General features: G+C 48.9%; 1 protein-coding gene across 2 annotated transcripts in view; it reads right to left on the bottom strand.

The window, feature by feature from the left end:
• The window catches only part of DHX9 (DExH-box helicase 9), a 745262-nt gene that overhangs the window by 342423 nt on the left and 375383 nt on the right, over positions 1-27456 (bottom strand). For both annotated transcript variants that reach the window (XM_069641409.1, XM_069641410.1), the window contains 2 exons: positions 27231-27308; positions 2541-2732 (listed from right to left, as the gene is read on the bottom strand). In XM_069641409.1, the coding sequence (XP_069497510.1) occupies positions 2541-2732; positions 27231-27308 (270 nt within the window). The remainder of the gene's footprint in view (positions 1-2540; positions 2733-27230; positions 27309-27456) is intronic.

The following is a 27456-nucleotide window of genomic DNA, read 5'->3' as shown; positions in this document are numbered from 1 at the left end:
TTGAAGCCAGAGTATCAGAGCCAAGCGTGCCGTTTAAGCAGTGTGCCCTGAGCCAGGAATCTTAATGCCGTCTCTAAGTATCAAGTGTGTTCAATACATTTGGGCTGACCTGCCTGCCGTCAGCCAGGATGGCAAGTAATTTGGTTTTTGTGGGTTCAGGTACCTCCTGGAGATCACCTTGTATAAGGTTCCATTGCGCATCAGCCTAATGGGCCAGCAACGTGGTGTTTGCTACGCGTGTGATATAAGCAGCTGCCGTGGTAATACGTTGACCCAAGGCATACAATCTTTTTGACTCCTTACTGGGCGTTGCCTCCCGTGTTAAGGGGTACTCGCGCCCGTTTCCGGGTGGTGGTAACCACTAGGGAATCGGGGGTGGCGTGGCTTTTAATATATTGAGGGTCAGTAGGCGATGGCCAAAATAATTTCTCCACCCTTGGATTTACTACCCTGGTGTGACCAGAGAAGGAGCCAATCTCCTTTTCTTTAAGAATGTCCTCCAAGAAATCTTGTTCAGGTATGGCCTCTTGGGTGGCGATTTGAAAGTAATCGGCTGCCTTCCTTAAGATGGCATTACAGGCCATCTGATCATCTACTGGTGGAGCCTGGCGGGCCGGGGTGGAAGGAGGGGAGTCCAAACACAGGCCATCTGTGTCCCGACTGAGTAGAGAGCGCCCATGGCTCTGTCTCAACTTGATTAGTGTCCTCACAGTTGTCCGTGGCATCCGCCTGGTCATCTGCAGTGTAGTATCTTCCTCATCATAAATGTCTTGATATGTGTCCATTTGAATTTCATCTTCTGGATGGATAGAAGTGAAAGGTTCCTGAGAAGGTTCTACATTTCCAGGAAATCTTAAGGTCGACACAGAAAGAGGATCCTCCCGAGCATGCTCTGAAAGAGAATCTTTTCCAAGCGGTCCATGCACCATTCAAATTTTTCCCTCGTCCATTTAGAGGAACCAGAAGGTGCAAAAGGAAAATATAAATTTATTACTAAGTGCTAGAAAAAGCCACCTGACTGACATCAGTTTTCGCAACGAGGTGCTGTGAAGAGTCTTTAGGCGTGTCCGCGGCACGCTCCTTGAGATTCGTCGACTCCTTAGGCATCAGCCCCACTGCCGAAGTAATCCTTGCGTTGCTTTCGGCGATGTCCAGTGAATCGGGGCGTGGCGTACGACACAGACCTAGCGGAAGATTTTTCGCCTACCGGGGCCTTAGGGGGCGGAGCGTCAGCTGAGCGCCCTTCAAAGGCCCAGTCGCAAGCAGTGGATGCGGGAAAGGCTGTTGATCTTCAAGATCAGAGGATTCCATCGAAACCGGGGATGGGGGTGTGCGTTTAGTGTGTGTTTTTTGTACACCCCCCGTCGCTGAGTGTTGTCGCAGTAGCGTGACTTGCGTCAGGCCTGGAGGGGTCCGGGACGGGCGTGACAGACTTAGAAGTGTCCTTTGTAAGGTCGATGGCATCCGATACAGATGCTTGGTAATCACTAGGGGCCCCGTCACTTTCGGTGGGGGGGTATAAGATCCAGCCTGTGACATGCCATAGGCGGCCCACCGCTCAATGCGGCTCTCTTTAAGTGTTTTAGTTCTAAGGAGTCTACAAGCCGCGCACCGCGCTTCGTCGTGGCCAAGGGGCAGACAATTATTGCATTTATCGTGCTCGTGCATCCACGGGTATTTGACCCTACAAGAGGGGCAAAACCTAAATTTGTCCTTTCCATAGCGAAAGGTAAGGAGAATGATGACCAGACCTAGAGGGTAAAGAGGGGGGAAAGAGGAGAGACATAGCGAAGATGTGACCACCCAGACCCCACTCTCCCTACTGTGTAGGCCGGCCAGAGGGCCTGGCCACGTGGATCTGACTGCCGCCGGATCTTAGGCTTCGAGGTCCACCGCCGAAGGTTGCTGCAGTCTTCGTTGTAGTATTTGAAGCACCGAAGTGACTTAGGGGAAATAACCGACAAAGTCTGTAAACAAGGATAACCAATGTCTCTTATGAAGAGCTCCGCAATGGGGCGACCAGTTATCTGGGCGGAAAAAAACAATCTGATGGACCTCGGCGCATGATGGATTTTGGGTACACTACTTGTCACGATAGGGATAGTGTTACAGACACGCCTACGCCAACGTCCCATTTCAGTCCCCAAAAGACAAGATGCAATACTCTACGGTTACCACTGGATGTCGGACCATATGAACAGCATGTGATTCTAAGCAGATTAACAAGCATCAGAAACGTACCTACAGCTCACACATCTTCCTTTCAAAATTAGCCCGACTGCTCTGCCACTCTACCAAGGTCCAGAGTTAGTAATGACTGATACTAGGAGTTGGTGATCTACAAACCACAGGCATAGTTTACTAAAGTCTTACTACCGGTATGACTTTAGGAAAACTCCCCTAACAACCCATATCCATTAGCAAGGCTTAGTTCAACTAGGGGGTTAGCAGCCATCCCTTAGCTTCAAAAACATGCACAAGCAAGGGCAAAGGATCAGATACACAAAAGTATTTTCTTCTTGCTTGATTGTGCTACTCACCTGTGTCACCACAATGTTGCACTCAGCACCATGGCCATTCAAGATGAAGTCATCCAAGATATACTGGGGCACCTGAGTAGTCTTACCACAGCCTGTAGCCCCACGGATAATAATAACCGGGTTGCTCTGCATGGCTTCCAAAATCTGGTTCTCAAAAGTTTTTACAGGCAGAGATTTGCGTTCACGTAGAGTCTGAAAGCAAAAGTATAGGTTACTACAGGCACAACAGGATTCCGAAATAAACATGCCCATGTTAACGCTAAACATCTATCATGCTGCAGCAAAACAAATCAGGCCTTATTCAAAGATAAGCTTAAAGGATAGAAATCATTAATTCATTAAAGTTAACAGTTAATTAAGATTTCCATAGTAATGATAAATCTTCCTGATCTGTGTCAACCCCACAACCTTTTGCTTTAATGGTGGATTATTTGTCCTAATACCTCAGTGGTGGGAACCTTTTTCCAGACTCAGTCTTCCACTCTTTTTATGGGTGTCATTTGTTAAAACTCCCCATAGTGTGTTTTTAATTCTATCCTCTGACAACTTTTGGCACATACTGCCTATTGTTGGGTTGCCCTAGGGGCTCCCCTTTTAAAACTTTCTCTGGCTAACCTTGAGTACTACAGTTCCCAAGGTAAGAAAGGATCTGTGGATCCCTTTTAGATTTTATACTGTGAAGCCAGCACGACCCACCTTATGTGGAGTGCTGGGAGATACAATGCATTACCTTTCAGACTAAAACTAACAATTCTGTTACAGGGACAAGCTTACCTTCAATGGCTGGAGGCAGTGATCCCTTGTATAAATAGTGTGTACGTTTAGCGAGGGCTGTGCTCATAGTTGCAGTACAGGCACCAAAGGGTGCTCATGTTACCAAAATGTCCCCAGTCTTCTTTTTTAGCCATTTTAGTGTTTGTCCTTTCTTGTTCCTTCCCCCGACAACCAGGGCAGGAAATTCCATTGTGTGAAGCCCTCCGATTTCCCCCTTGCCTGAATGGGGCCAAATCCCAGTGGGGGGGGGGGCTGGCTATCCTGATTGGACCAGACAGCCCCTTCTTGTAAAATCCAGGGAGAGAATGCAGAAGTTGTGTTTAATTTATATTTAGCAGATTTTCTAAGAGAAGTAGGCAGAGCCCAGATAAATGATATTAAACTGGGAGTAGTGAAACTGGGAAAGCTTGGCTATGCGGACGACCTTTTATTAGATTAAATGAACTTGAAAGGTTTGCTAAAGCCAATGATTTAATCATTAATATTGATAAAACTAAATGATGTTTAAGCATAAGATGATGAAGACAAATAAAAATCCAATATGGTTAATAGATTAGACGGATTGAAGTTGTGAATGAATACAAATACTTGTGTCATCATTGACTACAAACTTAAATGGAAAAAGCATTGGATTGAGACCAAGAGGAAGTGTATGATTGTGTCATGTCACGCTGCTATGGCGTTAAGCAAATACATTGGAGCCCAAGGGAATATTTCTATATGTACTGTGTTGAAACTGTACTCAGCAAAAATTGTAGCATGTTTAGTGTATGGAGTGGAATTATGTGGATGCTATTTTAAAAATGAAATTGAGAAATTTGAAGCAAAGATTTGAGGATGCCAAAAAATCTGCCTTACGAGTACATATTGTTAGAATGTAATATGAATAGTGTTTATAGTCGCATCCAACTAATGAGTACTATGCTATATGTAAAACTGACTAGACTCAATAATGACACATTTGTAGTAAAGCTTATGGACAATTTAAATGTGGAGAGAATAAGGCTGTGTTTTTAACATTATATAGATGGAATGCTGATTATATCAAATGGATAGGGACAGATATGTTCAGTTGGTTACTTCTGAATATTGCCCAAGTAAAAAGAAAGGTGAAAACAAAGATATATGAACTAGATTATGATCAAAGAATTGTCAATTTGGCTACTAAAGCAAATAGTCTTTGTTGATTATGTAACTTTAAGGGAAAGGAAACCTTCATATCAAAATGCATATCCTGACGCTAATACCATAAGGTGGTATTGGAAGTTTAAATTTAATATATGTGATGTACTCACTATACTTGGAGCAAAGATTGGTATCCCTAAAGAACTTAGATATTGTAGACTATGTGGGATAAACATACTAGAAACTGCCTACCACATATTATGCGAATGTGAGAGTTTGACATGTTTACGTAATACTTAACTTGGTTTATAGTCATAATGTAGAAAGTCAAAATGTAGAAAGTCAAAAAGTCGAAAAATAAATGTAGAAAAAAAATGTCGAATTTTATTTTATGACTTTTTTATTCGAAATGGGGGGGGTTCCCCCCCAACCCCCCCCTTTTTATTCTTTTTTGTTTTACCCATTTTTTTATTCCCGGACCCCAAAATAAATATATATTTAAAAAAGCAGCAATTCGAAAAAAAAATTTCTACATTTATTTTTCGACATCGTCATTCTACATTTTATTTTCGACATTTTGACTGACCACCACTTATCTTATGAAATATATGTACAATTGTAACATTTTAAATATATGGCAAAGATTACTTGATGGACATGACATGAATTTGATATTTTATATGATAACAGTTTATGTGATTGTGTTAGATTCCATTTGATCAGTTAAAATATCTATGTGTTTTAAAATTTATATGCATTTTAAGTATGATAGATATTGGATTTTACCTGATTTTATATGAATGATATACAAAACTTTTTAACTTGTAAGCATACTATAAATAAATATCTCCCTGAGGACTCCTCGGTAATTCCTGAATAAATACTGCAAACCTGGAAGCTGAAGAGAGCAGTCGACTACTGGAACTGAAACCAAAGAGGATGAAGGAAATGTGGTGGAGACGATTTCCAGCAACCAGAGAGCCTCCTGTGTAACCTGAGCCTGCTGTAGCCCTTCCTTCCAATCGACCTGGGGACTCCCAAAACAAAGACTCCACCCAGAGCCTAGGGAGACCAACTAGACTCAAGCCCTGCATTTTGAGCCATCCCACGCGTTGCTGCGACCTTGTGTTGTTGCAATACCCCAATACCCTGGAACCTCGCGCCACTGGAGTGCACAGTTTTTCAAATTCCAAATCTCGCTGAAACTTCCTGGGCATCCTGGTGGATCTCCAAAGACATTAATCTAGCATACCCAGTCAGGCTGGGAATCCTCGGTAAATAAGAAAATCAGTTTCACTTCTGAACTGTCTTTCTCCTAACAACCAATCACTGGTCTCCAGGTCATACTGCCCCCAGGTAATTACTGCCCGCCAGCAGCACTTCGCGGTTTCAGCTACCGGTCAATAGCATCACAGCGTTTCTTGGACACCTTGTGGGCTTCGTTTGCTTCCGGGTTCCAGCACTCTGAGGTGGCACAGGCTTGGGTTGTCCTGCTTCGAGAGGGTCCTTAGGATCTTCCTGGAGCTTGGGTGCGGTTTAAAGATGATGCACTCGTTTCTGGTGTTCCTGTCCCTTGGCACTCTGTTCTAGCAGTAGCAAAGTACAGCCTGCAGGGAGAGGGGTCCTAGTCAAGTTAGTTTTAGGGTCAGTTGGTCCCACAAACCCAAGGGAAGAAGTCATCCGCTTCTCTAGTCAATAGGAAATGTGGAGCTTCAGCACTGCAGAAGGGCTTCACCGGGCAAACCAACTGTCCAGGAGGGTGCAGCTAGCTCTCTTCCAGTTTCTTTCTTTGGATTCTTCATGCAGTGGTCGACTCCGCCTTCTGTCTGAGAGACCTTACCTTTTATGCAGGTTTCTCCCATTCATTCACAGCCTAGCTGTCACTCACAGCAGGGTGGCTGTCCTCCAAGGACAGCCAGCCAATCACCTTTGGGTACATTCAGGTAAACAAGAGAGAAAGCACTGAGTTTTGGGCACCTCCCTCGCTTCCTGCCCGACAAGCTGGAGCAACGTGAGGCTTTTTGGCTTGGAAGGCAGAGTCGACCACTGGACGAAGGAATCCAAATAAGAACTCGGAAGAGACGCCTCCTGCAACTCCTGGACCGTTGGTTTGCACGGTGAAGCCCTGCTGCTGTGCTGAAGCTCCGAATTCGCCTCGACTAGAGAAGCCCTGCAAGGACTACTTCTCCACTTGGGTTGGTGGGACCAATCAACCCCAAAGTGAACTCATTTGGACATCCTCTAGGAGCTGGCTGTACTTCTTCTGCTACAACTGAAGTGCCAGGGAGAGAAACACCAAACCGAGTGGATCGATTTTAAGTCGGACCCAAACACCCGGAATATCCTCCGGACTTTCCTGAAGCAGGACTGACGAAGCCTGAGCCACCTCAATAGAGTGCTGGACGCCAGATGCGAGAAAAGTCTGAAGTGGTATCCAAGAACAGCGGTGGTGCCATTTGCTGTCAGACGCAAGGAGCTGAAACCGCCAAGTGCTGCTGTATTGAAATTTTCTGCCACCGACCTTCCCACTGTGTTGCAGGAGTCCCCAGAAGTCCTCCCTCTTGTCCCCACGGCTGAGGCTCAGGAGCAACCGTATCTGCATGAGCCACACAGGAACAGAAGCCAGCTGGAACCATTTCTTCTAACCAAAGGTACTGTAAACCTAAGAGGACTTACCTCTTGTTGTGTAGCCTTACTTGTTCTCAGTTGAGACTGGTCTTGGTTGCCCTTGCAGAGTTTCTAATAACTTGGCCCCTCACAAGCCTCCCAGCTTGTGGCCCTTCAAGTGAATCTTATTTCTACAAACCTTTCTAAAAACACTGACTGACTCTTTCTGGGCGGATCCAAAAGTATTTGCCTGCTTAAGAATATTTGTGGTCTATTGTATGTGTAGATGAGGTTCCAAGCACAACCCGCACTCCAGCCATCCATTTTGAAGTACCAGGAACGTTCACGCCGAAATATGTGGTGTATGATTAGCAAATAAACCAGCAGAGCGCCGCAGTGGGGCTCTGTCCAGTACCAATCAGAAGAACAGCACCTGTTGAAGTACCGACCCCTAAGAAAACCTGGACAGTAAGGTACCCATTGAGAAAACCATATCGACAAATTTAACAGAATGAAGATGGTCAGAATGCAATCCCTGAAGAAGCTACAAAGATACTGAAGGAAGACGAATGGTGACATCACAAGAACCCAGACTGACTCACATAGAAGATATAACGACCCGTGAATGATGAAAAGAGACGAAGCACCATGGATAAGCGACACCTTGAGTCTAAAGTGAAATAATGTCAACTGACAAAAATAATGCCACATGCGCGATGAAGATATTCAGTTAGTTTACACATGTACATATGCAAGGAACCGCAAGAAGCACAGAATTTGTGAGGCTTGCTAAGCTTAGTAGTAAGATAGATTGCGGCAAGCGCCACATATACATATCTACCTCCAAAAGGAGCACTTATTATAAGTATACTTCCACTATGCTAAGAGCAGAATCAACCAAAGGTTAAAGGTCTCAAGAGAAGAGCCCTGCAGCAAGCAAATCGAGAATTAAAGACAAAAGAGAAATTCAGATGCATGCAAATCAAGTCAGGAAGCCAAGGTCGTACTGGCTAAAATAGCCCAACAGTGGATGCAATTTATGAAACAGAGTATCCTGTTCAGAAAGGTCAAGTCAAGATAAGCCGCAGATGGCTGGCATAATTAAATCAAATAAACAAAGAATAAGACGATTTCATGGTGTCTGAATCACGTGACCGGCCAAGCGAGAAGGGATGAAACTTTCACACCTACGCGTGGCCTTGTGCCAGGCACAGATATCTTAATTTTTCCAGACCAAGAAGCAGTCTCAAGGCCAACCACTAAGAAATAATTGACACATGACCACTAAGTTGATTGATTGTAGCAATAATTGGAGGGAAGCTGGGGGTGCAGACGAGCTCCCTGCACCTGGCCGGCTATTCTGCACACTGCTAAGTGGAAAAGTATGAGTGGGGCTGTTGCCAGCCCAATCATAGTGGTCCAAGTAATCTAGGGTCCTATAGTTAGTAAAATCAATGACACGTACTTTTAGTGACGTCTACAGTAGCCATTTTGAAGGTAGGGCTTAGATGCCCCACCTGACGGTGTTTGTCCAATCCCCTCACTCTGTTACCATATACAGATATAGTACCTATATTAAAGTTACCTTCCTAGAACCAATAGAATTGCATGCCGGATTTTAAGCTTTACACGTCAGTGATGAGTTTAGTATAAATGTGTTCTTTCTGAAATTAATCTGAGTTGAAGCGAGAAGGAAGATCGAGCAATTGCCGATATTCATGAACTCCCCGTTTTGTGTACTTGTCATTAAACGGACTCCCTTTGCCAAACAATTGAGTTGTCAATGATTTGATGCGAGAGTATTCATCTGCATCCCCATCCATCTCACAAGTGCGGTTGCCTCATCTTAAAGTGCTATTGGGGCACCCCCCCTGCTCTATGGGCCGGATGGGGTCCTAGTGCACACTTGGTAGCAGAGTATGGTTAATTGATTAGATAAGACACCCATTGACCGTCGACATAAGTCTTGGCAATATCACGAGTCATTTGCCATCCGGCTAAGTAGACAGAGGCTCCCGGTAGATCGTGTTTAGGCTAAAGAGTAAAACCTGCAGGTTGAGGTCTGAAGGAACCTGCGCTTTCTCCCACAAACCCGTTCCCACTTATACGAGCAGATTATCGAGCGAAAGCAAGGAGAGGCGGTAACAAAGGCGGTGATCCAGAGCATCCAGAGAGGACAAAAATAATGTCAGAGGTCCTGCAAATTCCTGGGGTTTCCCCCGTTATGAGCCAGTCGTCCAGATAAGGGTACACTGGGATTGCCTCCCTGCGTAGGTGTGCAGCCGCCACCGCCAGTACCTTGGTGAATACCCTTGGTGCTGAAGCTATCCCGAAGGGCAGTACCTTGAATTGGTAGTGGCGACTGTCCACCTTGAAGCGCAAGTACTTTCTGTGCGCTGGGAACATGGAAAAATGAAAATAAGCATCTTTCATATCCAAGGTTGCCATGTAATTCCTCCTTTTTTAGGAGGGGGATTACCTCTTGTAGCGTGGTCATACGAAATTTTTGGGGCTTGACATACTTGTTGGCAGGCCGTAAATCCAATACTGGGCGCATTGTCAAGTCTTTCTTTGGCACAAGGAAGTAAGTTGAATAAATACCCTTGTTTACCTGGTGTCCCGGGACGAGTTCTATCGCGTCCTTTTGTAGAAGAATGGCGATCTCCTCGAGGAGAATCTTCTGATGTTCTAAGGAGTGTACTCTTTGTCGTGGAGGACGGTTCCGGGGACGCTGCAGTAGCTCTATACAATATCCTGTGGATACTGTTGACAGCACCCATCTGTCTGATGTGATCCCTTCCCAAGCCTGGGTGAAGTTTGAAATGCGTCCCCCTACTGGGGTTGCGTGAGAAGGGACCCTGAACTGAGCGTCACTGCTTTGGTGGAGGCGTGCCGCCTCCTTTGCTGGGGCTGCCTCTGCCTTTACCACAACCTCTCCTATTACCTCTGCCATAACCCTGGGTAGACTGTTGGTTGTTGTTCCACTGTGAACCCTGCCCCTGGGAATAGTTAAATCCTCTCTGGGAATTTTGGCCGCGTGGGCGACGAAAATTACTATTCCCTCTCTGGTTAGGGGGTTTATTGGTTAACTGGCCAAGGGACTTGAGTGTCTCGTATTCGTCCTTGGCATTTTTCAGTGCGTCTTCGACCGCTTTACCAAACAACAGATCGGCTTCCACAGAGCTTGTATCTGCTTAGATTCACATGATGTGCATAGGCCGACATCTAGTGGAAACTGCAGAGTATTACAGTTTGTTTTGCGAAACTCGAAAAGGGGCGGCACTAGGGCGTGCCAGTAATACTATCCCTAGTGTGATGTCCACTGTACCCATGATCCCTCACGCGTGTAGGACCCTCATATTGTATTTTTTCTGACATTAGGAGTAGCGGGAGTACAGAGTATCCAAGCAGTTAAGACTACAAGCATCCATGCGCCTTCTCTCAGAGGGGAGGAAGGGCGGGCGCATGTGAATCTAAGCAGATACAAGCATCAGAAATACGGTTACAGTGAGTAATGTATCCCTTCTGAGGCTTGTGGAATCTGCTTGGATCACATGCTGTGCATAGATTAGCGAGCAGTGGAAGGAGGTAGGATGTGAGAAGAGTCATGAGTGAACAAATGTCTTAGAACCGCTTGTCCCACTCGAGTATGTGTCTTGGAATGAGTGTCAATGCAGTAGTGCTGAGTAAAGGTGTGAATAGAGCTCCATGTAGCTGTTTTGCAAATGGTGTCAAGGGGTACATTTGCAATGAAAGCCAGAGTGGCCCTAGTACCTCTTGTACAGTGGGCCCTTGGCGTAAAAGGCAGTTTTATCTGAAAGGGAATAGCACAGTTGGATACATCCGACTATCCATCTAGAGATGGCACCTTTAGAGACGAAATCTCCTTCTCTCCCTAGAGGTACAGAGACAAAGAGTTCATCCGTTTTCCTTAGCGGTCTGGTCTTGTCCACGTAGTGGAGGACTGCTCTCCTCACATCTAGTGTGTGGAGTTTCACCTCAGCAGAGCTTTTGGGTTCTTGGAAGAAGGCTGGTAGCTCAATGGACTGGTTAACATGGAATTCTGAAATGAACTTAGGTGAAAACCTAGGGTGAGTGCGTAAAACCAGTTTATCCTTATAACAGTAAAGAAAGGATCCTGCACTGACAGAGCCTGAATTTCACTGACCCTTCTTACGGATGTAATGGCTACTAAGAAGGATGTCTTGTAAGTCAGGTGTGTTTGAGACTAGCTTTATGCATGGGTTCAAAGGGAGGTCCCATGAGTGTAGCAAGCACCACATTAAGGTCCCAACCTGGTGGCGAGTTAAAAATTGGAGGGTGGAGTCTCTTTACCCTTCCATAAAGGCCTTGACCACTGGTACTTTCCACCATGACACCTTGTTATGGGAGGAGGTGTAGGCTGACCGCGCCGCCAGGTGTACCTTGAGTGAGTTAAATACTAACCCTGCATCTAGTAGGTGGAGCATATAGGTGACCATATTGGAAGGAGTGCAATCAATTGGGTTGATTTGTTTATTCTGGCACCAAATAACAAATCTTTTCCACTTATCAAAGTAACAGTGTGTTGTGTTAGGTTTTCTAGACTCTTAAAATGTTCATGCATCTCTGGGGTAAATTGAGATGCCCAAACTCTGACTTCAGGAGCCATGCTGCCAAGTTCATCGAGTTGGGTTGATGATGCACTGTTTGTCCTTCGTGCTGTGAGAGTAGATTGTACCAGTACAGGAGCATGATGGGTTCCCACACCACCAGTCTGCATAGGTGAGGAAACCAGGGTTGTCTCATCCACATAGGAGCAACTAGGATGAGCATCATCGATTCCCTGTGTATTTTGTTGACCACCTTCCTCAGAGAGGTTGGTGGAAAAGCGTAGGCAAACATCCCTGACCAATTCATCCATAGAGTGTTCCCCTTGCAGCCTGGCTGGGGGAACCTGGATGCGAAGTCTAGGCATTGTCTGTTTTAGTTTTTGGCGAATAGGTCTATAGTGGGGAAACCCCACTGAGAGAAGAGATCTTCTACGACTTCTTCGTGTAGTCGGCATTCATGTTCCTCTGGGAGGGGATCTCTGCTCAGAGCGTCCGCTAGTAAATTGAGATCCCCTGTAACATGTTGGGATGACCGGTAAATGTCCGAGTGCCCACTTCCAAATTTTCTGGGCAAGCTTGGACAGATTTGGCGAACGAGTGCCCCCTTCTTTGTTTAAGTAAAACATTGCCGTCGTGCTGTCTGTTAGGATCTGCACCGACAGGTTGGAAAGGAGGGGTTTGAATGCCCGAAGCGCTCTGAAGACTGCCAGAAGTTCTAGCAGATTGATGTGATTCTGAGCCACTGTGTGAGACCAGAGACCCTGAGCTGTGTGGTGAAGGTGATGAGCTCCCCACCTTGCCAGGAATGCGTCTGTTGCGATGGCGGCTTGTATATCTGGATCATAAAAGGGGTTTCCCCTTTGTAAGATTCTCTTGTCCACCAGCGAAGACTTTGTACTAGTGTTGGCGAAACGACCACTAGATCGTCCAACTGACCACTTGCCTGAGACCATTGTTTCGCCAACCATTCCTGCATGGGCCGCAGGCGCACGTGGGGAACCAGGCAGATGCAAGATGCCATCATGCTTAGCAAACATCGCTTTGCGCACCCTGATCTGGTGACCGGACTGATAGAGGAATTTCCAGCAACAGAATTCAAATTCTTTCCTCTGATGGAAAGGCCAACCGCTCTTGGGTGTCTAGGACAGCTCCTAAGAACTGTTTTGAGGTGCTTGGCACCAGGCTTGATTTTTACTCGTTGATTGAGAGGCCCAATTGGAAGAGGAGGTCGATAGTTCTTTGAAAGTTGGATCTGCAAATTACGGGGGTTTCCCCTGTGATGAGCCAGTCGTCCAGGTAAGGGTACACCGGGATTGCCTCCCTGCATAGGTGCACCGCCAGTACCTTGGTGAATACCCTTGGAGCCGAGGCTATCCCGAAGGGCAGCACTTTGAAAAGGTAGTGCTGGGTGTCTACCTTGAAACGCAAGAATCTTCTGTGTGCTGGGAACATGGAAATATGAAACTAGGCATCTTTCATATCCAATGTTGCCATGTAATCCCCTCTTTTTAGAAGGGGGATTACTTCCTGGAGTGTAGTCATGTGGAATTTTTGTGGCTTGACATACTTGTTTGCAGGGTGCAAGTCTAATACTGGGCGCATTGTTAGATCTTTTTTTGGCACAAGGAAGTAGGTTGAATAAATACCCTTGTTTACCTGGGACAGAGTTCTATTGCGTCCTTTACAAGAAGAACAACAATCTCCTCAAGGAGGATTCTTTGGTTCTCCAAGGTGTGTATCTTCTGTCTAGGAGGTTGGTTGCGGGGGCGTTCCAGTAGCTCTATACAGTATCCCGCGGACACTGGACAGCACCCATCTGTCCGAAGTGATCCCTTCCCACGCGTGGGTGAAGATGGAAATGCGCTCCCCTACTGGGGATGCATGGGAAGGGAACCGGAGCAGAACACCACTGCTGTTTATTGGGAGGCATAGCGCCTCTACCTGGCTGCCTCTCCCCCTACCGCGGGCCCTGCATTGACCTCTAGTGAAGCCTTGAGTAGCCTGCTGATTGCTGCCCCATGGGGATCCTTGACCCTGATAGTAATTGGACCCTCTTTGGGAGTTTTGGCTGCGAAAGCGACAAAAATTGTTATTTCCCCTTTGACCTCAGGGCTTATTTGTCAGTTGGTCGAGGGACTTTAAGGTTTCGTATTCGTCCTTAGCCGTCTTCGGTGCTTCCTCCACTGCTTTCCCAAAATAGGACGTTCGGTTCTATTGGCATGTCTATGAGGGTGGCTTGGGTCTCGGGCTTAATCTCAGATTGTCGTAGCCAAGCATGGCGTTTAATAACTGTGCCTTCTGCTATTAGTCTCCCTGCATTATCTGCACTTGCATGTCGATTACGTCAACATGATTCAAGTATGTAACGGGTACAGGTATGCAGTTGTGGTGTGTCCATTCTCTGGATGGATAGAAGCAGGTCCATGTACACACCCAGACTACCTGTGCAGCCAAATTTCTGGTGAGAGGTATTTCCCAGATGGGGAGTATGTGAGGTCATGAGGTCAGATAATGGTCCTCACTTTGTTACTGCAGTATTCAAACAGATTAGCTTGCGTCTTGGTATAAAGCACAAGTTCTCTTCGGCGTATCATCCGCAAGGTAATGGACTATGTGAGAAGCTCAGCGGCTTGTTAAAGGAAAGGATAGCCAAGTTGAAGCTTACTCTAAAGAAGGGATGGTTGCACTGCCTACCACTGGCATTGTATGCACTCAGAAACCAGCCTGGTTCTGACCATCTTACGCCGCATGACATAGCAACACGCAGACGGATGCACACTCCATTGACACCCTGAGATAGAGCTAGATGTGATACTCAGTCAACCGGGGAACTTCTAGGATCAGAAATGCAAAATTACTTGAATTGCATGACATCTTATCTTACTGTAATTTCAGGACAGCTGCAGCGACGCAAAAAGGGTGTAGGGCAGCAAAGAGCAGAGAAGGAGATACTAAAACAGACCCGATTCAAAGTTTACATCTACCACCAGTTTTCCCTGGGGACACTGTCCTGGTGAGAAACCACAAGGAAAAGGTGGGACGAGCCAACGTTCAACTGACCCTTTAAAGTAGAAGTCAATCCCTCTGCAGTCAAGCTACAAGGAAAAAAGGGCTTTGCTCTTCCTGGGTGACATCAAGCCATACAACGGAGAAGGCCCCTGCCCGCACCCCAATGCGTAGAGACTACAGACGGGGAAGGACGACAGCACGTGCTGACGAGATCCATGATGAGGAAAGATCCATGAACAGCAAAACAGAGGCATAGAACTTTTGTGCAAAGTTGTGGCTTAATTTTGGACATTTCCTCTGAGCAAAAAAGGGGATAAGGACATAAAAATGGACACTGTGCATTCTAGTTGCACACGAGAGCCACAACAGTCTGAACTTTGGACTGAGGCACACTGAAGCCTTGATAAGAAAAGGATATGCCAAATTTTGATCGAGGACACATTTGAAGAAAATACAGTATCCAGACTCGTTTTAAACAGGAGCATTGTTTGGACTCACTTATGGTGTCCCACAGCAGTGACATCACTAAAGACGTTCCAAGTTATTTTGACTTAGTTTGGAGATCATACCCATTGCTAGTGGGAAGGCCCACTATCACTGAATTTCTTCAAGACCAAGACAATAAGGAGGCTGCTCACTGATCGCCGAGCAATTCCTTCTGCTTCCAGAGTACAGAGAAGACCAGACAAATGTCCCAAGCAGAAGAAGCAAATAGGCTCATCAGCGTGTTAATCTTTAGTTTAATTGAAGACTGCCCAGATCTTGTCAGGAGACATACTGACGTTTTGACATTTCAAGATCCAGCAAACACAGAACGTTTGAGTATAATCCTGAACTGAATCATAATTCAGGTTGCTCTTTACGCTCATCGAAATCACAGAAGCTGCTCACAGTGAGTGCCGACCAGTTCCAGGAATCAGCAAGGACAAGACAAATGTCTGTCACCAGAAGATAGACTAGCAAGCAACATCTTCTTTTGCCTGATTGAGGACTGTCCAGAACTTGTGCGGAGGCCTGCCGGTGTGGACGTCCTCACTTCCTCACTTTCATCAGAGACCTAGCTAATTCTACACAGATGAGCATGCTCCTGTATGGCATTGTAATGCAGGTTGAACTTTATCATCAGAATTTCCGGAGAAGATATTTCCGTAGAGGACAGATCGAGAGAGTGTTGCCAGAAAGCTTCACTCGTATATGCTGACAGTGAAAGGTACATTCTGGAGTGAAACGGATAACAGGCATCGACTGGGAGCTTGATTATTTTGAACAAGCAAACTAAGAAACTTGCTGAACTTATTACCCGATTTTGACATTTTCATATGCAGCAAAAGGAACAGTGTCCAGAGTAAGAGACAATCCATTATTCAGGCAAAGGAGGACAATCGTTCCAGTACCTGCAACCCAAGAGCAGAAATGGCAGAATCCAGAGATAATGTTGCCCAGAATGTAATCAAAGTTTGTTTTCTTTCTTAAATGATCGCGATGGGAAACCAAAGCAGTAGCATAGTCATCCCTCAGGAGGAGAGACGCTCTTATTGTTCCAGAACTAAGTGTAGTAGGTTGACCTATAGAAGGTATAATGTACCTATGCATTTTATTCATCATTGTTTTACTGTCACTGACTATTCAAACTGCATTTTTCATTGGTGCACAAAGTGTCCCGATTCCAGTGCACCCGCCTAATGATGTACACATAAAACCCACAAAGGCACCCAGACCCTTTATAGACATTCCAGTCCCTAGGAGGTCTGACAAAGGAGTGAGTGAACTTGAAATGGATGTTATTAGCAATGACACACATGTGGTAAAAGTTGAGTTGAAAAGTGAGACATGGTCGGCAGAGTGAGAAAAGGATATTGAAAAAGACACATGCAAACGATCAGTGCACATACACCAGGTCTAGTGTCAATAACTGCAGAACCATGATCCGAAGAATGGGAGGTAGTTAGACAACCAACAATGAGAAGCTCTACAAGTGAAATGAAGACACAAATGGAGACAGATTAACTCTCAAAGAAACAAAAGGAGTTGGAGAAGAAACCAACAGACAGCATTGATAAGCACCCCTGACCCAGCACTGAAAGGGGCAAGCGCAAATCCAGCAAAACTATAACGTGCACAGATGATAGCAGTATCAATATGGCTATCCATAGCCAGGAAAAGAATTGCCAGACTTTCTTCTACTCAAATGGTACAGATGAAGAGGCCTGAACCATGGATGGATACACCCGGGAATCCTCCAGCAAGAAGAAGCTATACGGATGTGTTCAAGGATGTGGTTCTAGCAAACTACATGAAAACCTTGAGAATCAAAAGAAGCACACAGGAAGACGATAGCAACGAACTAAACGACTACCTAGACAGCACACCAGACTTGGAAAATAAGATCTGGTACTAACATATGAAAGTTGGAAGACTAAATTCGAATGAGGAATGCTTTGTTTGTGCACTCCTACCTTACAGCATGGGGAAATCGAAGCTGTTGAAACAGATGTGCAAACGGCACACTGTCCATCACACATACCAATGTGCAAGACCAGAGGCCAGTTCATGGGAAGTGGCATGGCTCCAGGACGTTGATGTGCAACGACTTCTCCTCCGGTAGCCACAGGCCTCTTGAGTGGAGACGACCGGTGTGCGCACCCCATCCATCCAGGGATGCTTTCGTCATGACCGTCTCCTGATGAGGGGGCGGTCTGGAAATCTGCAGCCGACAGATGTGGACCCCCCACCACCGAATTGCTCGACAGAAACTCTTGTCGAGGGTGATCTTGTCCTCAAAGCTTCCAGATATCTGGAACCAACAGGCGTTGAGGAACTCCTGCAGCAGTTGCATCCGCAGCCTGCACAGGCGCACAAGGTGCATGAAGACATGCCGAGGAGGGACTTGATGGACCACATCCTTGCGATCTTCAGGGTCAACAGCCGTTGTACCTTGCCCAGGTTAGCCGCTAGTCTCTCCTCCGACGGGGACACCAGGCACGACACTTTTGAGCCGGGACACTAGAAACAACACATCCTGTAATGGTACCAAGCAGGACTTCAAAATTTATCGAGAACCCCAGTTCTGCTAGTAGCCGGACGGTCCCTGCCATGTGCTCGACAGCGGTCTCTCTCGACTTCGGTTGGATGAGCCAATCGTCTAGGTAAGGGTAAACGTGATTCTCTTGCAGGCGCAGCCGCACCACCACTGGTGCCAGACACTTGGTGAATCCGAAGGGGAGGGCCTTGAATTGGTAGTGCTGTCCTTGGACCACAAAGCGCAGAAACCTGTGGTGTCCCTTGTGAATGGGGATGTGGAAATAGGCATCCTCCAGGTCCAGCGACGATGGGAAGTATCCCTCCAGTTGTCCAGGCACGTGCTGAAGGGTGACCATCCGAAACCTCTGGGACCGGATGTACTTGTTGAGGAGGCGGAAGTCCAGTATGGGTCTCCAACCGCCAGTCTTCTTTCTGACAAGGAAGTACGAGGAGTACACTCCAGAGCTTTTTTGGGACGAGTTCCATCGTGACCTTCAGCATGGCCCAGACCTCCAGCAGAAGTTGAGGGACGTGGTTTTCCTTGCTGGCCACCGGTGGAATGCGCGGCCACTTCCAGGGTGTGCCTGTGGGCCAGGGCGTCCAGCAGCCAACGGTTGGTGGAGATCGACTTCCACACGCTGACAAAGTTCACCAGCTGGCCTCCCACCGGAGAGCGCAGGTGGGGGCCCCCCGACGTCACGGGACGTCGAAGATCCGGAAGACGACTTCTTCACAGAGACAACCGAGTCCAGGGACGGTTGGGATCTGAGACACTTGGGTGCAGAGTCTGGCACTCTGTACATCTCGTACCGGTCCCTCTTCGCCTACGCCGAGGACGGGTTCTTCAAAACAGACAACACCTCGTCCCAAATGTCGTCCAATAGAGGGATCGAAAGCACGGTCTTTCTTTTGGCCTCACGGCACTGGTACAGGAAGCCTTCCTTCTCCTTGGGGACCAGTAGAAACATTTCCGAGACCCTAGAAATCATAGCATGGAAATTATAAGTTACTCACCTTAGTGACTAACTTGCTCTTAGTCCAAAGTTCACTTTCCTCCATACTGTATGGGCATCCCTTCAAAAGGGACGGGAGACAGAACCTTTTTCATCAGAAAAACCTTCCCCGTTAAACTTAGAGGTGTGCAGGGGCGTGGCCCACAGAGCATGCGCTGCCCTGACTCCGCCCTCCGGCTCCACATCTCAGTCCCCATGGACATGTCGACAATAGATCTTACATTGCCTAATTTCACCAGTATTAGGTGGGAGGACGGTGGGACGTATGGAGGAAAGGGGACTATGGACTAAGTACGTCAGTCACTACGTTTAAGTCCCGTCCCCATTCCTCCATACTGTATGGGCGATTACAACTAAAATTTAGCCCCAGGGTGGAGAGGGGACCCTCCTTAAGCAAATAGGTTCCTGAGAACTGCCTGTCCGAAAGCCACATCAGATCTAGAGCCAGCGTCCAAACAGTAATGCTTGCAGAAAGCCAAAGGAGAGGCCCAAGTGGCCACCCTGCTTATGACTTGCCAAGGGACATGGCACTGGAATGCAATGGCTGTTGCCTTGGCCCCAACTGCATGGGCATGCATGTTTGCCGCAAGTGGCTTGTGCTGGCCCTCGTACGCTTCCTTGATGGCAGAGGCCATCCAGCGGGATATGGAGGCCTTAGAGGCCTGATAGCCTGGTCTTGAGCCTCAAAAAAAAAAAAAACAGACAGGGCGTCCAACTTGCGGAAACCCTTGGTCGTGTCCAAGTAGAATTTCAGAGCCCACCTGATACCCAGGCAGTACAGCACTCTTTGTGCTTCGTCCTTAGGATTGGGAAAAAACATAGGAAGGACTATTTCCTCGTTAAGGTGGAAAGCAGACGGAACCTTGCGCTGAAATGTCAGGTGCGTCTGCATGACTAACTCGTCCTTGTAAAAGCTGGTATATGGCTCTGAGGTGGCCAGCGCCTGGATCTCACTGACTCTACGAGCCGAGGCAAGGCCGACGAGTAAGGCCGTCTTGATGGTGACCATCCTGATGTCCACAAATGCCATTGGCTCGAATGGTTTGTGTGCAAGTGCGCCCAAAACTATGTTGAGGTCCTAAACCGGGAGCGGTCTCTTGACGAGTGGGTAGAGCCTAGCAAGAACCGTGGGATATTTTTGGACGATAGGGTTGGAGGAGGAAAAAATGCCGCCCTCTTGAGTTCTTGCAAGCCCCAATGGCTGCAAGGTATGTGCACCTGTACGCCTGGATGAGCGAGGTGCACCGAAAAGGAGAGCATGTCATCCAAAGTGCAAGCCATGGGGTCAATTCCCTTCGAGTCTGCCCAGTGGCAGAATCTGGTCCATTTGCTTTTCTACTGGGCCCTGGTGGCTTTGCTCCTGGCACCCTGCATTAGATCCAGATTGGGCTCGGAGAGGCTAAGGTGCCGAAGCGTTACCTGCTCAGGTACCACGCTGTGAGAGCTAATTTCCCTGGCGCAGGATGGATGATTCTCTCCCCTGCTGTGCCACAAGATGTGCTGGGTCTGTCGGAAGGTTTATCGAGGCACCTCCGTGAGGCTGAGTAGCTCCAATAACCATGGCCTGGCCGGCCACCATGGACCTATCAGAATGAGGAGTCGGCGAGACTCCTTGATCTTGCAAACTATCCTATGGATCAGAGGAGTGGGCGGAAAGGCGTATGCTTTCATGCCGGTCCACTGGAGGTGAAATGATAGGATATGGCATTTGTAACGCACCTATAAGTGTTTCAATGCGCGACGAGGCAGGGAGGGGGGACAAAGGGAAGACAGACAATGATCTTATTAAGCCATGTGTCATTCAGATCGCGCAAGTGCATGGACAGAGGGGAAGGGAAAGTGCAAGGGGAAAGGGAGAGGGGAAAGTGCAGTACAGGGGTAGTAGAATAACAAGATAAATAAGAAGGGCCAGCTGGTTGCAAGTGCAAGGTAAGTGCAGACAAGTACTGGGAAGGGGGGGCTGTACAGAGACAGTCCCGCAGTGCAGGGGTTGCCAGGGAGGCAGTGCAAGGGGAGTGTGGCTGGGCCAAGGACCGAGATCGGTGAGAGTGGCCCAGTTGCAGATTCAGTGCAGTTTCAATCAGGAATTTAGCAGGGGAGAGGGGGAGTGAAAGCAGAAGCAAAGAGGAAGGTTTTGAGGTGCTTCCGGAACCGGAGATGGTTCTCCTCAAGTTTCAGGGAGGCAGGAAGGCTGTTCCAGAGGGAGGCCCCTGCCGCGGAGAGAGATCTACCCCCAACTCGTTGCTTGGAGATGCAGCTGACCCTGAGGGAGTTGGAGGCGGATGAGCGAAGAGCTCGAGAAGGAAGATATTTAGGAAGAGAGTTTAAGGTATTTTGGCCCCAGGCCCCAAAAGGCCTTGTGGATAATGCAGAGGGTTTTGAACTTAATCCTCGCAGCCACTGGGAGCCAGTGCAGGGATTTCAGTCCTGGAGAGATACGGTCCCTGGCCTTGAAGCCAAGGACAGGTCTTGCAGTCCTGTTCTGGATGAGTTGCAGAGGGCGGAGAGTAGAGGCAGGCAGATTTAGATAAAGGCTGTTACAGTAGTCCAGCTTAGAGAGAACCAGGGCTCTGGAGACAGTGAGCTTCTGGGGGGAGGAAAGGAAGAATACCTCTGAGGAGGTGCAGCTGGTAGTGTGACGACTTAGAGACATCAGATATGTGAGGAGAGAAGGGGTGTGGAGTCGAAGATGACCCCGAGGTTTTTTGCCTTGCAGGTAGGAGCAGGAAGAGGGCCAAGAGAGGACGGCCAGAGAGCTGCAGGGAAGGAGGGAGTGGGTGTGCCGATGAGTAGAATCTCAGTCTTACTGGCATTAAGGCAGAGGTCATTGGCGGCACACCATTCCTGTATAGCAGACAGTCAGAGATGAGGGAAGAAGAGGGGGAGGCCGAGGGTAGCCTGAAAATGAGCTGGGTATTATCCGCATAGCACTGAAAGTTGGGGCAGAGAGCGGCGATGCGGTGGGCAAGGAGTGCCAGATAGTCGTTGAACAGCCAGGGAGAGAGGTTAGATCCCTGGGGGACACCACAGGTGGAGAAAAAGATGTCGGAGGAAGGACCCCAGTTGGACCTCAGTCCAGTCACCCAGAGAGCCGGGCCCTGACCTTGCCAGGATGCAAACTGGGGACACTTCTTGCTGTGCCAAGTGGCAAAGATGCATGTGGGGGTCCAATGTCGCCACTATAAAAGCTGGCGTAGCCATCTTGAATTTTTGCAGGGGTAGGGAGAGGTTGAGGGTGGAAAGATCAAGCATAACTCGGGCCCGCCTGGTTCTTTTACGGAATGGCGAAAATCCTGGAGTAAAAGCCAAAACCTTGCTGGGAGGCTGAAACTTCCTCCACTGCCCGGCTCTCTACGGGCGACCGGATCTCCCTCTAAGGAGTTGCTGTCCCAACCTGTGGGAGTGGAGGAGAGGAGAGGCTGGGATAGGAAGGCTGTACCCTGTGGATACTACGAAGAGGATCCAGGGGTCCGCAAAATTCTGGCGCCAGAAATGTGCATGGAGGGCAAGCCTGCCCCCCACCGGAAACATGTAGAACCGAAGGGGCGCGTCATGCCTGCTTTCCCTTAGAGGCTGACGCTGAGGGGGGGGACTGGAAAAAGCCCTTTCTCTCCCCCCCTTTCATTGTTTGCGCCGGTTCTGAGATGGCGAGCGGTCCGGCTGCCTGGATCCGTGTTCCTGGAAGCCACAGAACCCTCCATATGTACGACCCTTTTCCCGAACGCTGCTGGGATTGGGTGTACGATTTGGGCGTGGTCTTTGTAAGAATGGATAGAGACTGCCATTTGTGACCAGTTTTTTTTTTAGTCCAGCTCTTCGTCCGTAGAGGAGTGGAAGAGGTCTCCCCCCCCCCCCCCCACCACCCTCCCCCTGAACGGTAGATCTAGAATGCGCTCCTGGACATCCGGATTCAATTTTGTTGCCCGGAGCCAGGCTGTTCTCATGTCCGTGGCAATACAGATGGCACGGCCTGAGGTATTGATATGAGCCACTGTGGATTCCATGAGGTCAAGCGCCACCAGCTTGGCTTCAGCTAGCCCCGCCATAAAGAGTGATTGCCACTGGGTGTGGAGTTCCGGGAGGAAGTCCGCAATTTCCCACCATAACCTTTGGTTGGCGGCAGCCAGCATGGCATCTGCGTTGGCCTGACTAAGGTGCAAGGATGCGTTGGGAGTAGATTTCCTTGCCGTACGCCTCCAAGATCTTGTCCTTGCCTAGCAGCGCCGCAGAGGAAGAGACAGAGGACGACTGTGGCTTGGAGCCTAGTGATGCTGCAGCGATCACTGAGGAGTGTGGCTGAGCATGAGTTGAGAGCAAGAGTGTAGCCCCCTCCATCTGCCTGTACTTGGCGTCGATTGACTGGCTGGGCCGAGTGGGGCGTGTAGTCTCCCTGGCCAAGAAGGGTTGGCTCATCAGTTTGGAGTAGAAGCCCCATGTTGGCAGAGGGGCGTCCCGTGAGGACTTCTGGCAGAACCCCCTCTGCCGGCTGTTCGACCTTGGGTTGGGGAGGCCCAGGTACTCCCCTAGGCCAGCAAGACATTTGTGGAAGGACCCTGCCGAGGATGGCGTGTCCGGATCCTCCTCCTAGTCCGGATCCTGTGAAGGAGGAATAGATGGCGCCAGAGGCTGGGTACAGGGACCGCAGCCGGAGGAAGTTGCAGAGTGTGGAGCCGGAGGCAGCGGCTGCACGGGGGCCCCGATGGAGGAGTATGTGGTGCAGCTAGCATGGTGGGGATGACTTCCCTGATGGAGTCTTTGATGATCAACCCCATCTGAGGAGACCTCATGAGGCCGAGGAACTTCGAAGAGCATCTCCTCACTGGCCAAAGAGGTGGCAGTGGGTGCCGACAGTGTAGCGGGGGCTGCTGGAGCCGCTGCATACCCTGTCCATAAGGACGCAAAGGAAAGCTGTCCTGCGCAAATGAGGGGTAGACTGTAGGCCACGTACCTGGTGGGGCCAGTCCCACCTTGACACTCGTTCTTTGCAGAATTCCTGGAATGGCGTCAGACGGGTGTCTTTCTGGAGCGGCAGCCAATTTGTCGCGCTACCTGCCACGTGCCTGCGACGTGGTGCTTGGCCCGCTGGGTCTGGCCTCACTCAAGGCTCTTGCGTGTGGAGCACAAGGCCTACCCTGCTCCTCGGGCCTCAGCCCGGTAGGTGAGACACCCTCGACCCGTGAGTCGATAGAGCTGCGTTTAGGTGCCCCCTATTAGGGCATAGCCCTGGGACGTATTGCTGGTATTAGGGCATAGCCCCCCCCCCCCAGATGTATTGCCGGTAAAAGGGCAGAGCCCCCTCGGCCATGGTGCCGGTAAAAGGGCAGAGCCCCGCTGGTGTAGACCCAGTAAAAGAACTTTCGGGTCTCTCAACACTAACCGGGAGCAGACTCTGTGCACGTGCCGGTAGAAGGACCTGGCAGGTCCCTCCCGCGCAGGAGAGTCCCTGGGAAGGAGTCTCCCTTGCAAGGTGCGCTGGAAAATATTGGCCCTACCTTGGGCCTGGTTCGATGCTTCACGAAGTTCTTGAGATCATCTGGAGGCGGCCTCTGGAAGAGCTCCCTCCACCTGGCTAGTCTGTTCTTCAGCGCCTTTGAGGACAGCGAGTCACACGCCGAACATGATTGCCAACCGTGGTCTGAGCCAAGGAAACGTAGGCAGAGGGCGTGGGGGTCTGAAATTGGGAAGAACCTGCTGCAGGATGGACACCTGCTGAACCCTGTAGAAGTAGACATGCGCCGGGGAGGAGTGATGCCTGAGGACGGAGTACCTGAAGACAAAAAAGCCAAACCCAGGAGCGCTGGTGAATTCGGCCCATTCCAGTCGACGCAGAAAAGGGGACTAAGGTGTGGCGCTGTAGGGCCTAGTCAGGGCGGCGCATGCTCCCTGGGCGGCGCCCCCGTGCGCCTCTAAATTTAAAAGGGAAGAAGGTTTTTTTCTGGTGAAAAAAGGTTCCGTCTCCCGTCCCTTGGAAGGGACACCCATACAGTATGGCGGAAAGGGGACGGGCCGCAAGAGTAAGAGCCGATCTCGTCGGGTGGCGAAGCCCTGGGCACTGGCAAAGGTCCACTCCGCCGTCCGTGCCTGTCGTTGCTGTATCCCGTTCCGTATCGTCCCTCGGAGGAGGGGATGGCGTCGAAGGATGGCAAGGAGATGGACTCTCCTCTTGACAGGGGGGGTTCCGCCTACGGTCCAGGTGCCGCAGGCTGATCTGTCGGCGACAGGGGCATCCGTGTCCGGATTTCTGAGCACAGTTGCAGCGCCTGTAGAATGTCGCCGACGCGTCTGCTGGTGGTGGCTTCTGAGGTAGTGGTTGCAACGGGAGTGGCGGCAGTGGCATGATGGCCTCTGGCTCCTCACCGCCCTGCCGTTCCTCGCTTCTCTCCACATCCCCATAGGACCTGGCCTTGATGACCTTCTCCAGCACGGCCTTCAGACCAGAAAACTCCTCTGAGGAGGAGACGTCCGAGCCCTACAGGACTACCGCCCCCCTCCCCCCCCACCTCCCTCTGCTCCACCAGTGGGGACAGTCTAGGGGAGCTGATCGGCATAGTCTTCACCGGTGTCTTCTCAATGGTTAGACAAGACGAATCCCTCTGCGCAGGAAGGGAAACTCCCGTATTAGGGGCTGCCTCCTGCGAACCGGCATCCGCGGCTTTCGGTAGGGACGCCACCACTCCTTCAAGGGAAGATTTTGCCTGGTGAACCTGGGCCTTTACGAACTTGGATGCACTTGAGGCCTTCACCATAGAAGGGGGGGGGGTTAAAGAGGGGAGACAGTGCCCCGATCCCCCCTTGGCTTTCGCCGTCCAAGTCGATTGGGACTTCTCCAGAGGTTTACCTGGATGGTCCGACTTCCTCCTCTTCACTGACCCGGAGTGTTGGCTCGTGGTCGAAGGTGCTGGAGATGCTGTTCCTGAACTGGCCGCCGAGAAGCCCGCGGGCTTGCAGTGCTCTGCCTTATGTTAGTCCCCTGTCGCCAGAGCGCCCTCAAATGTCTTAGAAGACCACTCAGATTTCCTCTTGGGGGAGGCTTGCTGCCGGGACACACCCGCAGCCAGGATCTTCACCTGGAGCCACGCTGAGAGCCGCTTGCGACGGTCCTTCATGGTGTAAGGCACCATATCCTTGCAGAACGCACAGGCCTCCTCCACGTGCATTTGGTCGGAATGTAGGCAGTAAAGGCACAGGGCGTGCCCATCGTCCAGGAAAAGGCTCTGTAGTACACATCCAGGGCAGATCATGAACAGAGGCGTCGAGTCTGTTATCTTCAGCCATGTCCACGTGGAGTAGGCCTCAAAGAATCTTCCGGAATCCTCCAAGAAGGGAACTCGATGGAGAGTAAAAAAAAAAAGAAGCTCGAGAGCTAAACACGAGTACTCCCACCACTCTACCGTGCGGTAAAAATCTGAAGCTGGCTGCCAGCAGAGGGGCTTAGGTAAAGGGCAGCCATTGGCTGGGGGCAGTATGGCCCAGAGACCAGTGATTAGTTGTCAGAGAAAGACAGTTCAGGAGTGAAACTGAATTTCTCTTTAATGAGGATTCCCAGTCTGACGGGGAATATTCATGAGCATGTGAGTTCATGCCACACCCCATGCTGGAGAAAGTCAATTTCACTTCACTGCTCTTGGAAACAGTTTATCCAAAAGAAGTTATTTAAACCTATGGGAAATCTGAAAGACGGTGCTGTGTGACAATGTAAAAGATGATGCCTATGGAGTTTGTCAGACTCCAAAACCAAAAGAAACCGTGTTCAAATCAAAGAAGAAATACGAGACAATGGGGAAAAGGGTCTCACTTTCTCCAAGATAAAAATGTAAAGTCCTAAAGCCCAGAAAAAAAGAGCTGGGATCTCCAAGGTAGAAGGGAATTAGCACATTTCTGAGAATTCTCCCTAACAGTCACCTAGACAAAGGGATTACCTAGAATAAAAATGGCCAGGAGCAGGATTTAAATTAAACCTTGGTACCCAAATGGCTACCAAAAAGGTGGGACTGGTCACCTTAGAGAGTCAACCCAACAGGTAAGAAGGAACACAAAGGCAGGAGGACTTCCAGAGAAGTCCCTCTGGCCACAAAAAAAGGTGGAAACGAAGCCAAAAAAATAAATAAGAGGAAAACAAAAATGTTTATCCAAAAAGTGGCCATAGAATCCCCAAAATGAGAATTGTGGCTTAACAGACAACCCTTACCGAATCTGGAGACTAGAGGAAATAAGGTCTTGCCATTTAAGTGCACATTTCACTTGCCTGTGAAGAAGCAATAAAAGTTAATCAGTACAGGATGCTGCTGGTAAGTGTGGAAACTTCTTGCTGTGAAAGAATACTCTGTACAGCCCAGGGATTCCTCACATCTCTGGCTCATGCCTAGAATGTGTAAGTGCCACTTACATAGTGTGGCTGCCTACAAATATGCATATAGATATTGGAGATGTCAAGATTGAAGAGAAAAAAAAAACCTTTCCAAATTCCGAACCCTTTTAAATTACTCTTACAACTGGACTCCAGAAGTCAACTTTATATCACACACTCAATCCTTCTGCGGTCCAAATACCTTTTGTAAGCTCTCATCATTATCTAACTGGTACAGCAGTTGAGACTTCAGGTCTGCACTGATTTGCTCTTGAGTCGCCTGAAAAGACCAATGAGAAAAAACAAAAGATTATAAACCTATTCAGTTCACTTGACAAAATGACCATGTCATATAACCAATCTGAGAAACCATAGGTCTTCCCGCAGGGGGATTAATCACTGTACATTTCCAACAACTATTTTGACTA

Source organism: Ambystoma mexicanum, chromosome 1q, assembly GCF_040938575.1.
Source record: "Ambystoma mexicanum isolate Mex_15411 chromosome 1q, UKY_AmexF1_1, whole genome shotgun sequence".
NCBI lineage: Eukaryota > Metazoa > Chordata > Amphibia > Caudata > Ambystomatidae > Ambystoma > Ambystoma mexicanum.
The sequence above is the reverse complement of the archived record's forward strand: the minus strand, read 5'-3'. Positions and strand labels throughout refer to the sequence as shown.